This window comes from Schistocerca nitens, chromosome 10 (genome assembly GCF_023898315.1).
Source record: "Schistocerca nitens isolate TAMUIC-IGC-003100 chromosome 10, iqSchNite1.1, whole genome shotgun sequence".
Taxonomy (NCBI): Eukaryota; Metazoa; Arthropoda; class Insecta; order Orthoptera; family Acrididae; genus Schistocerca; species Schistocerca nitens.
The window spans coordinates 111,243,917-111,258,681 of record NC_064623.1 but is presented as its reverse complement, the minus strand read 5'-3'; the positions used below and the strand labels follow the sequence as shown (position 1 = coordinate 111,258,681).

General features: G+C 45.8%; 1 protein-coding gene across 1 annotated transcript in view; it reads left to right on the top strand.

Annotated features, from left to right (window-relative positions):
• LOC126210474 (luciferin sulfotransferase-like) overlaps nt 1-12,926 on the top strand; it is a 73,750-nt gene extending 60,824 nt beyond the window's left edge. The window contains exons 6-7 of the mRNA XM_049939709.1: nt 590-684; nt 12,497-12,926. Of these exons, the coding sequence (XP_049795666.1) occupies nt 590-684; nt 12,497-12,808 (407 nt within the window). The 3' untranslated portion in view covers nt 12,809-12,926. The remainder of the gene's footprint in view (nt 1-589; nt 685-12,496) is intronic.
• Nucleotides 12,927-14,765: the final 1,839 nt, after the last annotated feature.

Sequence of the window (14,765 nt, the reverse complement as noted above, 5' to 3'; positions counted from 1 at the left end):
TTTGTGGATTTTCGGACTCCATCCTAAACTCTGAGGTTGAGGGTTTATAGTGTGTTGCAGACTGCTGATTCATTCCTCAGTAGTCCAGTAATCAGCCACCCACGATTCGCGATTTGTGATGACTGTTTCACATCATTCACCGTGTCTTTAGTGTTTTAACGGATTATTTTAGAATTGATGACTGGATCGATTTTAACGTATGTATGAGTTTGTTAGTGTGTCAGTGATCTTAGTTTAGAGTACTTGGTGTAGTTTGTGTTGGAGTTTTATGGCCTTCTTTTAACCACACTCATCTAGAAGATCTTAGGACCATTATTCGATCATCTATTGACATCTGTCATCTCTGTAAACATATAACCTAAAATTTTGTTTAAAATACTTTCGCTGTTGGATGTGGCTGCTCTGAATTTGTCTGTGGTATGGAATATCCACAACTCTGTCAGAAACAGTGTCAGCGAGTCAGTAACAAGTAGGGACATTACAAATTCGTTTCAACAATAAGCAGCTGATTGTGCTAGGAAGGCTGTTTTTTAACAACCAAACGGGAAAATAGCGATATTTCATTTGAAATTTTTTTATTTCTTTGCAGCAAAGTATACTCCATTTTGGGACCATGTCCTTTCTTTCTGGAAGCTGAGGAATGAACCGAACATACTAGTCTTCGGCTTTGAAGAGATGAAGGCGGTAAGTACTTTTTATAATAAACAATAAAACAAATAAAATATCATGGTGGGGGGAGGCAAAACGAGAGAATCAGTGGACTCCACACAGATTGTGAGTCTTTTCGGACCTGCACTACTGTTAGATATAACTGATGACAAAAAACCTCCAGGCATGAGACCGAAGTTTCTCACGATGATGTCCTTGTATGACACTTTCCGTTTTCTTGCCTCGTCAAATATGAGTAAAATCTCGAGCACTGGACAAAATCTTATTCATCACGAACAAAGGCCCGTCGTGGCTACTGTTGTCGTGACCATTTACAGTCGGCATATGTTATCATTACGTCATGCTGCCTGTCCATGTTTGTACTGGCGGAGGATTTCTTCGAAAGCCCGAGATTTTACTCCTATTTCACGCGACGAGTAATCTGAGAATGTTTCATACAACTTCATATCAACTTCACATGTTTGCAAGTGTGTTTGCATGAATCAAAGTTTAAAATCACATTTGAATTGAAATTTCGAGCAGAGATACATTCCATACAATACAAAACGTAAGCCATCTGCTAGTTGGACAACATCTAATATTCACTGTTCACAGTTGAATTAGAAATTGATATCTGAATTATTTATGGCCTTACATCAAGGACTGTCCGCCCCGAGAGCCGAGTGGCTAGCGTGACGGAGTGCCGTCCTATAGGGCCGGGTCCGATTCCCGGCTGGGTCGGGAATTTTTTCCGCTCAGGGACCGGGTGTTGTGTTGTCTTCATCATCATTTCATCCCCATCCGGCGCTCAGATCGCCCAATGTGGCGTCGAATGTAATAAGACCTGCACCAAGGCGGCCGGACCTGCCCCGCAAGGGGCCTCCTGGCCAATGACGCCACTCATTTCCATCAAGGATTTCCTGGCATTTCAAAACAACAGATCATTTTTATCTGAAAAAAATTCTGGATACTAGATTACAAATTTCCGTTTTAAAGTTACTGTACTTCGGGCTCCTTTATTTCTTTCAACTGGAAATGAAATGAACATATGGCATCTTTGGCCAGGAGGCCCCTATTCGGGGAAGTTCGGCCCCCAATTGAAAGTCTTATTTCATTCGACGCCACATTGGGCGACTTGCGCACCGGTGAGGAGGATGAAATGATGATGAGGACAACACCCAGTCCCCGAGTCGAGAAAATCTCCAACCTGGCCGGCAATCGAACCCGGGCCCACTTAGCTCCCAGCTAAGCAGACGGACTTTCAACTGGAATGATATGTTAACAGCTTTATGATTCAAAGGACAAAAGAAGAGGACAATGGAATGTGGATTTTTGGTTTCACCTCTTGTCAAAGACGAGGTCACTACAGGTGGAGCAGAAACCTAGATTAGTGAAGGATGGAGAAGAAAATTGCGTTAAACGATTTTGGGAAATCATGGGAAACCTAAATCTGGATGTTTCACTGTTGATTTGAAAGACCGCCCTCCCAAGTATGAATCCTATCTTGCTACTGCACTGCATCGCTCAGTGGGGCCCTAGATACTTGTTGAGATTCCTGTTTCATGCTACCTGTGGTCTGGTGACTGGACTTGACTGTGTCTGCTGGTTGCTCGTCGAGGGAGACTGGTGCCAGATGATGGGCTGGTGTACGTGAGGCTGGATGAGGCCCTGGATGCTGGTTGTACTGGTGTTACCGTGCACCTGTGGTGTGTTGATGTGCCTTTCCATCTGCAGTGCGCCGGCCGCGGTGGTCTCGCGGTTCTAGGCGCGCAGTCCGGAACCGTGCGACTGCTACGGTCGCAGGTTCGAATCCTGCCTCGGGCATGGATGTGTGTGATGTCCTTAGGTTAGTTAGGTTTAAGTAGTTCTAAGTTCTAGGGGACTTATGACCACAGCAGTTGAGTCCCATAGTGCTCAGAGCCATTTGAACCATTTTGAACCATCTGCAGTGCCCAGAGTAGCTGCCCATACACTTTGGCAGAGTCTTGCTAGATGATCAGATGGTGCAGATGCGGCTGCATGAGATTCTGTAAGTTGGCTGTTTTTGCTGCCATCTGTGACTTGTTGATGGGACTTTCCACATGAAATCTCTATGATGCCTGCTCGTACACCTCGACATCATGGAGCCAGAGGAGTTGCTGGTGAAACTAATGTTACATGAGGATGTAGATGATAGTTGTGTTTGTTGTTACATCTGTAGCTAGGATTTATCTTACGTGGTCTGCTGTGTGGCTACCCACCTGGGTAGACGAGTGCCAAACGATTAGTGCAGCTGAGGGCCTAAGGGGATGCTAACTGTGACTGCTTTTACCATGCACCAGTCGTTAGAACATGTTATCTGTGGACAGTTGTCTGGCTCTGCCCTTATGTAAAGCTTACTTTGCCCATTTCTCACGTGATATCCTACAAACCATGGATAGAGGCAATGGAGACTGTCAATGAAGGTATACGAGCATACAGAATATGTCCCCAGATGTGTGAGAAGCCCGAAGACTTCTTTAAATAAAGAACTCAGTACAATTTCCTCGGCGGCGAATGTTCATTAGAGACAAGCGCATCGTCAGGAGTGCTACAGGGAAGTGCAAGACTACGAGTACTATTCTTTATATGCATAAATGATCTGGCAGACAGACTGAGCTGCAATCTGTGACTGTTTGCTGATGACGCTGTGGTGTGCGGGAAGGTGTCGTCATTCAGTGACTGTAGGACAATACAAGATGACTCAGACAGAACTTCTACTTAGTATGATGAATGTTCTCTAACTCCAAATGTAGAAAAATTTAAGAGCAGAACACCAAGAAAATGTAACAGGTCTACTAAAGAAATTGCTTACACTACGCTTGTCCGTCCTCTTTTGGAGTACTGCTGCGCGGTCTGGGAGCCTTGCCACATATCAATAACGGATGAATCGAGAAACTGCAACGAAGAACAGCCCTTTTTGTATTATCGCGAAAAGAGAGAGATTGTCACTGACATGATACAGGATTCGGGATGTACACCATTTTTAAAAAAGGCGTTTTTCGTTGCGGCGGAATGTTCTCACGAAATTTGAATAACCAACTTGCTCCTCCGAATACGAAAATATTTTGTTGACACCGACCTACATATAGAGAAACGATCATCATCATAAAATAAGGGAAATCAGTGCTCGCACGGAAAGATATAGGTGTTCGTTTTTTCGGCGGGCTGTTCAAGATCGGAATGATAGAGAATTATTGTGAAGGCACTTAAGTGTGACTTGCAGAGTATCCATGTAGATGTAGAATAGAAATAACAATCTCTTAATGTTATCAGTAATGTCCTAGTAGACACGTTGATTGTCTAGGCATAGCTTTGGAAAGCGATATGAACTGGAACGGGCATGTAAGGATTGTAGTCGGGAAGGCGAAAGGTCGAATTCGGTTTAATGGGACAAATTTTGGGAAAGCGTGGTTTATCCGTAAAGAAGTCCGCGTATAGAACACTTGTGCTACCCATTCTTGGGTACTGCTCCAGTGTTTGAGATCCCACCAGGCCGGATTAAAGGAAGACATCCAAGTAATTCAAAACTAAAAATCCTAGTTTTTATTACTGGTACGTTCGATCAACAAGCAAGTACACTACTGGCCATTAAAATTGCTACACCACGAAGATGACGTGCTACAGACGCGAAATATAACCAGCATGAAGAAGATGCTGTGATATGCAAATGATTAGCTTTTCAGAGCATTCAAACAAGGTTGCCGCCGGTTACGACACCTACAACGTGCTGACATGAGGAAAGTTTCCAACCGATTTCTCATACAGAAACAGCAGTCGACCGGCGTTGCCTGGTGAAACGTTGTTGTGAAGCTTCGTGTAAGGAGGAGAAATGCGTACGTTTCCGACTTTGATAAAGGTCGGATTGTAGTCTATCGCGATTGCGGTTTATCGTATCGCGACATTGCTGCTCGCTTTGGTCGAGATCCAATGACTGTTAGCGGAATATGGAATCAGTGGGTTCAGGAGGGTAATACGGAACGCCCTGCTGGATCCCAACGGCCTCGTATCTATAGCAGTCGAGGTAACAATCTAATCCGCATGGCTGTAACGGATCGTGCAGACACGTCTCGAACCCTGAGTCAACAGAGGGGGACGTTTGCAAGACAACAACGATCTACACGAACATTTCGACGACGTTTGCAGCAGCATGGACTATCAGCTCGGAGACCATGGCTGCGGTTACCCTCGACGCTGCATCACAGACAGGAGCGCCTGCGATGGTGTACTCAACGACCAACCTGGATGCACGAATGACAAAACGTCATTTTTTCGGATTAATCCTGGTTCTGTTTACAGCATCACGATGGTCGCATCAGTGTTTGGCGACATCGCGGTGAACGCACATTGGAAGCGTGTATTCGTCGTAGTGGCGTATCACCCGGCGTGATAGTATGGGGTGCCATTGGTTACACGTCTCGGTCACCTCTGGTTCGCTTTGACGGCACTTTGAACAGTGGACTTTACATTTCAGATGTGTTACGACTCGTGGCTCTACCCTTCATTCGATCCCTGCGAAACCCTACATTTCAACAGGATAATGCACGAGCGCATGTTGCAGGTCCAGTAGGGGCGTTTCTGGATACAGAAAATGTTCGACTGCTGCCCTGGCCAACACATTATCCAGATCTCTGACCAATTGAAAACGTCTGGTTGATGGTGGTCGAGCAACTGGCTCGTCACAATACGCCATTCACTACTCTTGATGAACTGTGGTATCGTGTTGAAGCTGCACGGGCAGCTGTACCTGTACACTCCGTCCAAGCTCAATGCCCAGGCGTATCAAGGCCGTTATTACGACCAGATGTGGCTGTTCTGGGTACTGATTTCTCAGGACCTATGCACCCAAACTACGCGAAAATGTAATCACATGTCAGTTCTAGTATAATATATTTGTCTAATGAATACTCGTTTATCATCTGCATTTCTTCTTGGTGTAGCAATTTTAATGGCCAGTAGTGTATTACAGAGATGCTTCGGGAAATCAGACGGGAATCACTGGAGGGAAGGCGAAGTTCTTTTTGAGGGACACTGTTGGGAAAATTTATAGAACCAGCATTTGAAGCTGACTCTAGAACGGTTCTACTGCTCCTGAAACACTTTTCGCGTAAAGACCACGAAGAGAAATCAGGGCTCGTGTGGGGACATACAAACAGCCGTTTTTCCCTATCACCATTTGCTAGACGATGAGGAAAAGAAATGACTAGTAGAAGTGTAAGGTACCCTCCGCCAAGCACCACACACTGGCTTGCGGAGTATGACGTAGATGTAAATGTCGACGTAGATTTAGATGCTGTAAAGTCCCAGATGTTCAGCTGGTGAGATTACATGAGACCCCAGATGCAGTTCACGATTGCTGTTACAATGAGTCCTTGGTTAGGACTTCTCATCTGTGGTCTGGTGTGTTACTGTCGATGAGCTGATGGAGTTGAGACAGTGAGAGGCACTTGATAGTAGTTGTGATTGTTGTTACAGTGAATCTCCCATATTCGGTAAGACTTGTCATCGCAGGTCCACAGTGTGGCTGATGCCAAATGATCATCTGTTATAGTTAATACTATAAGAGGCCCCTGATGCTAGTTGTAATTGCTGTTCCAGTGAATCTGCGATTCTTTGTCAGGATTTGTCATCCTAGGTCCACATTGGCTGGTGTTGAACCATCGTCTGGTGTTGAGGCCAGAAGGGTCCCCTGATGCTCGTTGTGAGTGATGTTACAGTGAATCCGTGATTTGTTGACGGGACTTGTCGCCCTTGATTGACGGTGTGGCTGGAGCCTGCACTCTGCTAGAATTTCATCCTACGAGTGTCCGCGCAACTAGCCCTGTCAAAACATTCAGGCTCCACCCCATCTCAGTACACGAGAAAATCAAGGAAAAACATATAAATAGAATGAAACTGATAATTACGCGTGGTGGGGTGCAAGAGAATTCTACCCAACTTCTCAGAAGAACACATATTCCTACACACACTGTACGAGCAACGATGTGACTAATAAGTAATCGTATGCTTGATCGAATGGGTAATCCTACCTCCACCATTGTAGCTCACCTTCTATTAAATGCATCTTGTTCAATTTAAGCTTATCCACAAAAAGCCATCAACATACAATGGAGCGAGTGTACAGTCCAACTCATCATTAATGAAGCGTCTGCTTGACTACCACTTATCAGTAATATTTGAATATACTTTGAATTACTCTTCCGCTATAAATGTAAATGTCGTGTGACTAGGGCCTCCCGTCGGGTAGACCGTTCGCCGGGTGCATGTCTTTCGATTTGACGCCACTTCGGCGACCTGCGCGTCGACGGGGGCGAAATGATGATGATTAGGACAACACAACATTCAGTTCCTGAGCGGAGGAAACCTCCGACCGAGCCGGGAATCGAACCCGGGTCCTTAGGATTGACATTCTGTCCAACTGACCGCTCAGCTACCGGGGGCACACACTCTTCCGCTGTAAATATGGTAGTAATTGATATTAAGACGTATCATTTACATTATTCAGGCTTGAGTATATTTTTCTCTTCTGAAGAATTCCCTTTAAATATGTATCGTATGCATACGTAAGTTAGCACTTAGCAATATGCCACTAAATAAAAAATATCGTTTCCCGCTTTAAAATACGACCTCCAGGTCATGATAGTTAGGAATTTAACATTTATGTACTATCAGTTACTTACAAGTCCCTAAAATGTTGAAAAGTTTCAGAATTAAAGCATTTTCGTAATATTTGCTGACTTCCAGTTCCAGAGATAAAAAAACTGTTACGAAGATGTAAATAATTTTTTTAATTTAACACCTCTTACAATTTGTTCCGCTACTTCTGCATGTTAAATATAATCTTTAGATACATATCAGGTCATTTATTTGGTAAACCTTTTAGAAAAATTCTCGCCAACTATAGTGTTTTATTAATTGTAATACTTCAGTGCCAACCTCTTATTACAATGTCTTAATGTTTTAAGGAATAAGGTGCTAGTCTTTGAAAATGACCCTCTTCAGTTTAACTATTGACATTTCAATTGTTTGTATCTATTCGCTGAGTTGAGTATGTTCCCGCTACTTGCTAAGTCAGAACCATAACTTTTGCTTTCCTTTTAAACACTTTACTTTTCACAACTAATAACTGAAAGATCGTCGTAGGACTAAAATTTATTTTTAACTAATGAAAGTTTATTTTCTTTCCTTTTTGAATGTAAGGGCTTTACAATGAAACTGTGAATGAATCACTGCCAAACACTCATAGGCCCACATAAGCGAGATGAAAAATACAGAAAAACTCAAAATAAATCCTATGTGCCCCCACCATTTTACACCTCATCTTAAGTTTCAGATTTTCAGAATATAAGCCCCTTCAAGTGTTGGCCCCTCGCGTATCCAGTAGCAAATCCTAAATGTCATTGTCACCCATCCCTTTTACTGCAGAAATAACGGTAGCAGTTCGAATTTCCCCTTTGAATTGGTTTATCTAGGACAATGTGGCCTCATTGGTTACGTTACTGACAACATCTATGGGCAAAATACGCTGTTAATAGTTCACCTCCGATCCGTGTTTTCCTGCGCTCATACGCCGTTCCAGAAAAGCTTCGATAATAATGCTCGGTAAGCACTCAATATACACAACAATATTACAAGAATATTACGTTGAGGGGTGGCACTCAGTGACCTTAGACTGTGCCTTCATAATCTCCCCTAACCATTTGCAACACTCAAACCCATTGGCGTGTGCACTAAATAATATCACAACACCCAACACTTCAGATAAAATTAATTAAGTCAAAATTTTATTATTGTTGTATTTTAACGACTCACGAATTATGCTATCAAATACTGACACAACGTACAAGCCACTCTTGACTATACCCGTACCAACATAAAATCAGTCGACCTTTCGTCAAATGTCACGCAAAATACGAAGAGCCTGACTCTGACAGAATTCAGAAAATAATTACATTTATCACCCCGTAGACCAGTTACTGCACTCTTGAAACCTTGCATTTTAAACACAACTCAGCCCAGGAACAGTTTCCTACACTCTTTCTATGAAATCATGTAAAATTCCACACTGACGAAATAATCGACTGTTTTTAGCCAGGTAGTTATCCATCACGACACTCGTAAACGTGTCCTCCCCCACGTGCTATAACACGTATGTCGTCTTACCGACCCAAATTCGCAATATCCCGAGCTACTCAATAGTGACTGACTGAAATCCCCTTCAGTAGCATAGTTGAACCATTATTCCGACAAATGTAGGGCGCTACCATTATTTCTTAAGAATCTGCCCTCCTCCAATATGTTATTCATGTTAAGTTCCACAATTTTTAGTATTTAAAACAGTTGTTGGGCGCACACGGCAGAAATAATGAAGAAGAACCACTCGTAAACAGTTGTCTGCTAATGTTTGGGCTACTTAAAACAGCGGCAGCACCGCCCACTCCGTCCTCAAAACGAACATACAGCGTAAGTCTGTAGTGCCACCTCCCCTCTTTATTTACCTCCACGGTATTGCCAGTCTAGTAATGTACGAGGGCAGTTCAATAAGTAATGCAACACATTTTTTTTTCTGATACAGGGGTTGTTTTATTCAGCATTGAAATACACCAGGTTATTCCCCAATCTTTTAGCTACACAACACTATTTTTCAACGTAATCTCCATTCAATGCTACGGCCTTACGCCACCTTGAAATGAGGGCCTGTATGCCTGCACGATACCATTCCACTGGTCGATGTCGGAGCCAACGTCGTACTGCATCAATAACTTCTTCATCATCCGCGTAGTGCGTCCCACGGATTGCGTCCTTCATTGGGCCAAACATATGGAAATCCGACGGTGCGAGATCGGGGCTGTAGGGTGCATGAGGAAGAACAGTCCACTGAAGTTTTGTGAGCTCCTCTCGGGTGCGAAGACTTGTGTGAGGTCTTGCGTTGTCATGAAGAAGGAGAAGTTCGTTCAGATTTTTGTGCCTACGAACACGCTGAAGTCGTTTCTTCAATTTCTGAAGAGTAGCACAATACACTTCAGAGTTGATCGTTTGACCATGGGGAAGGACATCGAACAGAATAACCCCTTCAGCGTCCCAGACAACTGTAACCATGACTTTACCGGCTGAGGGTATGGCTTTAAACTTTTTCTTGGTAGGGGAGTGGGTGTGGCGCCACTCCATTGATTGCCGTTTTGTTTCAGGTTCGAAGTGATGAACCCATGTTTCATCGCCTGTAACAATTTTGACAAGAAATTGTCACCCTCAGCCACATGACGAGCAAGCAATTCCGCACAGATGGTTCTCCTTTGCTCTTTATGGTGTTCGGTTAGACAACGAGGGACCCAGCGGGAACAAACCTTTGAATATCCCAACTGGTGAACAATTGTGACAGCACTACCAACAGAGATGTCAAGTTGAGCACTGAGTTGTTTGATGGTGATCCGTCGATCATCTCGAACGAGTGTGTTCGCACGCTCCGCCATTGCAGGAGTCACAGCTGTGCACGGCCGGCCCGCACGCGGGAGATCAGACAGTCTTGCTTGACCTTGCGGCGATGATGACACATGCTTTGCCCAACGACTCACCGTGCTTTTGTCCACTGCCAGATCACCGTAGACATTCTGCAAGCGCCTATGAATATCTGAGATGCCCTGGTTTTCCGCCAAAAGAAACTCGATCACTGCCCGTTGTTTGCAACGCACATCCGTTACAGACGCCATTTTAACAGCTCCGTACAGCGCTGCCACCTGTCGGAAGTCAATGAAACTATACGAGACGAAGCGGGAATGTTTGAAAATATTCCACAAGAAATTTCCGGTTTTTTCAACCAAAATTGGCCGAGAAAAAAAATGTGTTGCATTACTTATTGAACTGCCCTCGTATGTCTGTGCGCCCAACGAAGCACAGATGATCTTCGCGTCTCTGGAATACCTGCCTGGCTGGATACAGTACGGAATTTTCTACACTCATGCTGATAAATTAAGGATAATACTGATAGATGGTGAAACAACGCTCTGGTGGGCGGTTTGCGGGTTTAAATCACCTCGGGGTATGAACATGCGGTGTATTTGACCTGCAGTCGTCACACGGTGGCGCTGACAGCAGTCCAGACGGCCGCTGTGGTCGAGCGGTTCTAGGCGCTTCAGTCCGGACCCGCGCTGCTGCTACGGGCGAAGGTTCGAATCCTGCCTGGGGCATGGTTGTGTGTCATTAGGTTAGTTGTGGTTAAGTAGTTCTAAGTCTAGGGTACTGATGACCTCAGATGTTCACTCCCATAGTGCTTAGTTGACCCATTTTGCAGCAGTCCACATATGCTGTGGTGTGTTGGTGCTTGTCAGACTACAGTGCAGCGAGTAAGTGTGCAGACGTTTTCAGACATGCTAATGGTGACTGTGTGTTGAAAATGGCTCAAAGAACACATATTGATGACGTCATGAGGGGTAGAATACTAGGGCGACTGGAGGCTGGTCAAACACAGCAGGTCTTAGCACGGGCCCCACATGTACCACAAAGTGTGATCTCAAGATTATGGCAATGATTACAGCAGACAGGAAACGTGTCCAGGCACTACAGTACGGGACGTCCACAGTGTGCAACACCACAAGAAGACAGATATCTCACTATCAGTGCCCGCAGACGGCAACGGAGTACTGCAGGTAGCCTTGCTCGGGACCTTACCGCAGCCACTGGAACAGTTGTCTCCACACAGTCTACAGACGACTGAACAGACACGATTTATTCGTCCAGAGACCTGCAAGGTGCATTCCACTGACCTCTGGTCACGGAAGAGCCCGTAAAGCCTGGTGTCAAGAACACAGTATATGGTCATTGGAACAGTGGTCCCAGGCTATGTTCACGGACGAGTCGACGTATAGTCTGAACAGTGATTCTCACCGGGTTTTCATCTGGTGTGAACCAGGAACCAGATACCAACCCCTTAATGTCCTTGAAAGGGACTTGTATGGAGGTCGTGGTTTGATGGTGTGGGGTGGGATTATGATTGGTGCACGTACATCCCTGTACGTCCTTGACAGTGGAACTGGAACAGGTCAGGTGTATCGGGACATCATTTTGCACCAGTATGTCCGCCTTTTCAGGGATGCAGTGGGTCCCACCTTCCTCCTGATGGATGATAACGCACGGCCCCACCGAGCTGCCGTCGTGGAGGAGTACCTTGAAACAGAAATCAGGCGAACGGAGTGGCCTGCCTGTTCTCCAGACCTAAACCCCATCGAGCACGTCTGGGATGCTCTCGGTCTCGTATCGCTGCACGTCTTCAAACCCCTAGGACACTTCAGGAGCTCCGACAGGCACTGGTGCAAGAATGGGAGGCTATACCCCAGCAGGTGCTCGACCACCTGATGCAGAGTGTGCTAACCCGTTGTGCGGCCTGTGTACGTGTGCATGGTGATCATATCCCATATTGATGTCGGGGAACATGCGCAGGAAACAGTGGCGTTTTCTAGCACATGTGTTTCGGGACGGTTTCCTCATCACCAATATCGTGGACTTACATATCTGTGTCGTGTGTGTTCCCTATGTGCCTAAGCTATTAGCGCCAGTTTTATGTAGTGCCACGTCGTGTGGCACCACATTCTACAATTATTTATGAGCATGAGTGTAGATCATATGCATTAACGTAGACTTAAGCTTCAATGAAATGATAAATATCACATCCTTTTCCTTGACTTACCTTGCATCTTGATTGACACGATGAAATTATACCGCGAAGAAACGAAAACGATAAAAATAATTTTGATCAGTCACAAGCTGGAGCTGTGGCCACATGAGGTCCTGGATGATCATCATAACTTTCGTTATACTGTCTGCGGTCTGTCGGCAGGACTTGTCTTCGGTGGTGGGCAAGGTGGCCGCCCACCTGGGGAGACCTGTGCCGGAGGACCAGCTGCCGGCGCTGCTGGAGCACCTCAGCTTCCAGAAGATGCGCTCCAACAAGGCCGTCAACTTCGAGGAGAAGGTGGAGAACGCTCGCCAGGACCTGGGCCTCCGACCCGCGGCCTCCGAGGGCCTCAAGTTCATGCGTAGCGGCGCCGTGGGCGACGGCCAGCAGCGACTCTCCGAAGACGTCCGCCGGAAGGTCGACGCCTGGACGGACTCCTGCCTCGCCGGGTCCGGCTTCGACGGGCCCCGATGAGAGCCGGCGGTCGGTTCCAGCGCTGTTCCCTCACACTACGTGCAGACCGTATCCCCGTACTGAAGACACTTCGACACACACAAAAAACTTCTGACAAATCCAAAGGAACGACAGCATTGTACAGTAAAATATATGACATTGTATTTCAGTGAGCTAAATAAAATCTTCTGTGGTTTAAGGTCCACTTCTACAACATTCTTCTCCCCTATTATATTTAAGAATCAACCACCTAATTCTGCAAGGCTAAATGAATTTAGTTACCCATCTCAAAACAGTATCTCCCCATCACTACAATTTGTATACACCAGTGGGCCAAATATAGGGTGACAGTTATTGAATTATATGAAATAAAATCGTCGTAACTTCTGAGCGGTTTGCGTTAGGACATTCAAACTATACGGTTGGCCGTGGGACATGATGGGAATTAGTATGCGCATATATGGTTCGGTTTAGCAATGAACCCCATCTTCATTTGGATGGGTTGGTGAATAAGCAAAATTGGCGCATTTGGGGGACTGAAAACCCGCATTTTGCGATCGAGAAGTCCCTTCACCCTCAACAGGTGACTGTGGTGTGCAATGTCCAGTCACGGAATAATAGTGCGATATTCCTTGACGGCACCGTTACAACCGAACGGTACGTGAAGCTTTTGGAAGATAATCTCATCCCCATTATCCAAAGTGACCCTGATTTCGACAAGACGTGGTTCATGCAAGACGGAGCTCGACCCCATCGAAGCAGAAGAGTGTTTGATGTCCCGGAGGAGCACTTTGGGGACCGCATTCTGGCTCTGGGGTACCCAGAGGCCACTGGCGTGGGCCTCGATTGGCCGCCATATTCTCCGGATCTGGACACATGTGGCTCCTTTTTGTGGGGCTATGCCGGCCGGAGTGGCCGTGCGGTTCTAGGCGCTACAGTCTTGAACCGAGCGACCGCTACTGTCACAGGTTCGAATCCTGCCTCGGGCATGGATTTGTGTGATGTCCTTAGCTTAGTTAGGTTTAATTAGTTCTAAGTTCTAGGCGACTGATGACCTCAGAAGTTAAGACGTATAGTGCTCAGCCATTTGAACCATTTTTGTGGGGCTATATTAAAGACAAGGTGTTCAGCAATAACATCCAAACCGTTGCTGAGCTGAAAACAGCTATTCAGGAGGTCATCGACAGCATCGACGTTCCGATGCTTCAGCGGGTGATGCAGAATTTCGCTGTTCTTCTGCGCCACATTATCGCCAATGACGGCAGGCATATCGAACACGTCATAACCTAAATCCGAATACCTGCAGTGATGAAACTTCCTGGCAGATTAAAACTGTGTGCCCGACCGAGACTCGAACTCGGGACCTTTGCCTTTCGCGGGCAAGTGCTCTACCAACTGAGCTACCGAAGCACGACTAACGCCCGGTACTCACAGCTTTACTTCTGCCAGTATCTCGTCTCCTACCTTCCAAACTTCACTGGCAGAAGTAAAGCTGTGAGTACCGGGCGTGAGTCGTGCTTCGGTAGCTCAGTTGGTAGAGCGCTTGCCCGCGAAAGGCAAAGGTCCCTAGTTCGAGTCTCGGTCGGGCACACAGTTTTAATGTGCCAGGAAGTTTCAAATCAGCGCACACTCCGCTGCAGAGTGAAAATCTCATTCTGGAACCTGCAGTGATGTTTACAAATGGACTTCAAATGGCTCTAAGCGCTATGGGACTTAAAACATCTGAGATCACCAGACCCCTAGACTTAGAACTAAAGGACATCACACACATCCATGCCGGAGGCAGGATTCGGACCTGAGATCGTAGCAGCAACGCGGTTCTAGACTGAAGCGCCTATAACCGCTCGGTCACATCGGCCGGCTGATATTTACATGTTGAATAAAGTTTGTGCACGTTGTAGTTCGTAACTAATTTACAGTTTTTTACTTGTAGTTCAACAGTTGTTGCCCTATGTTATGACCACTCTCAACTGCCAGA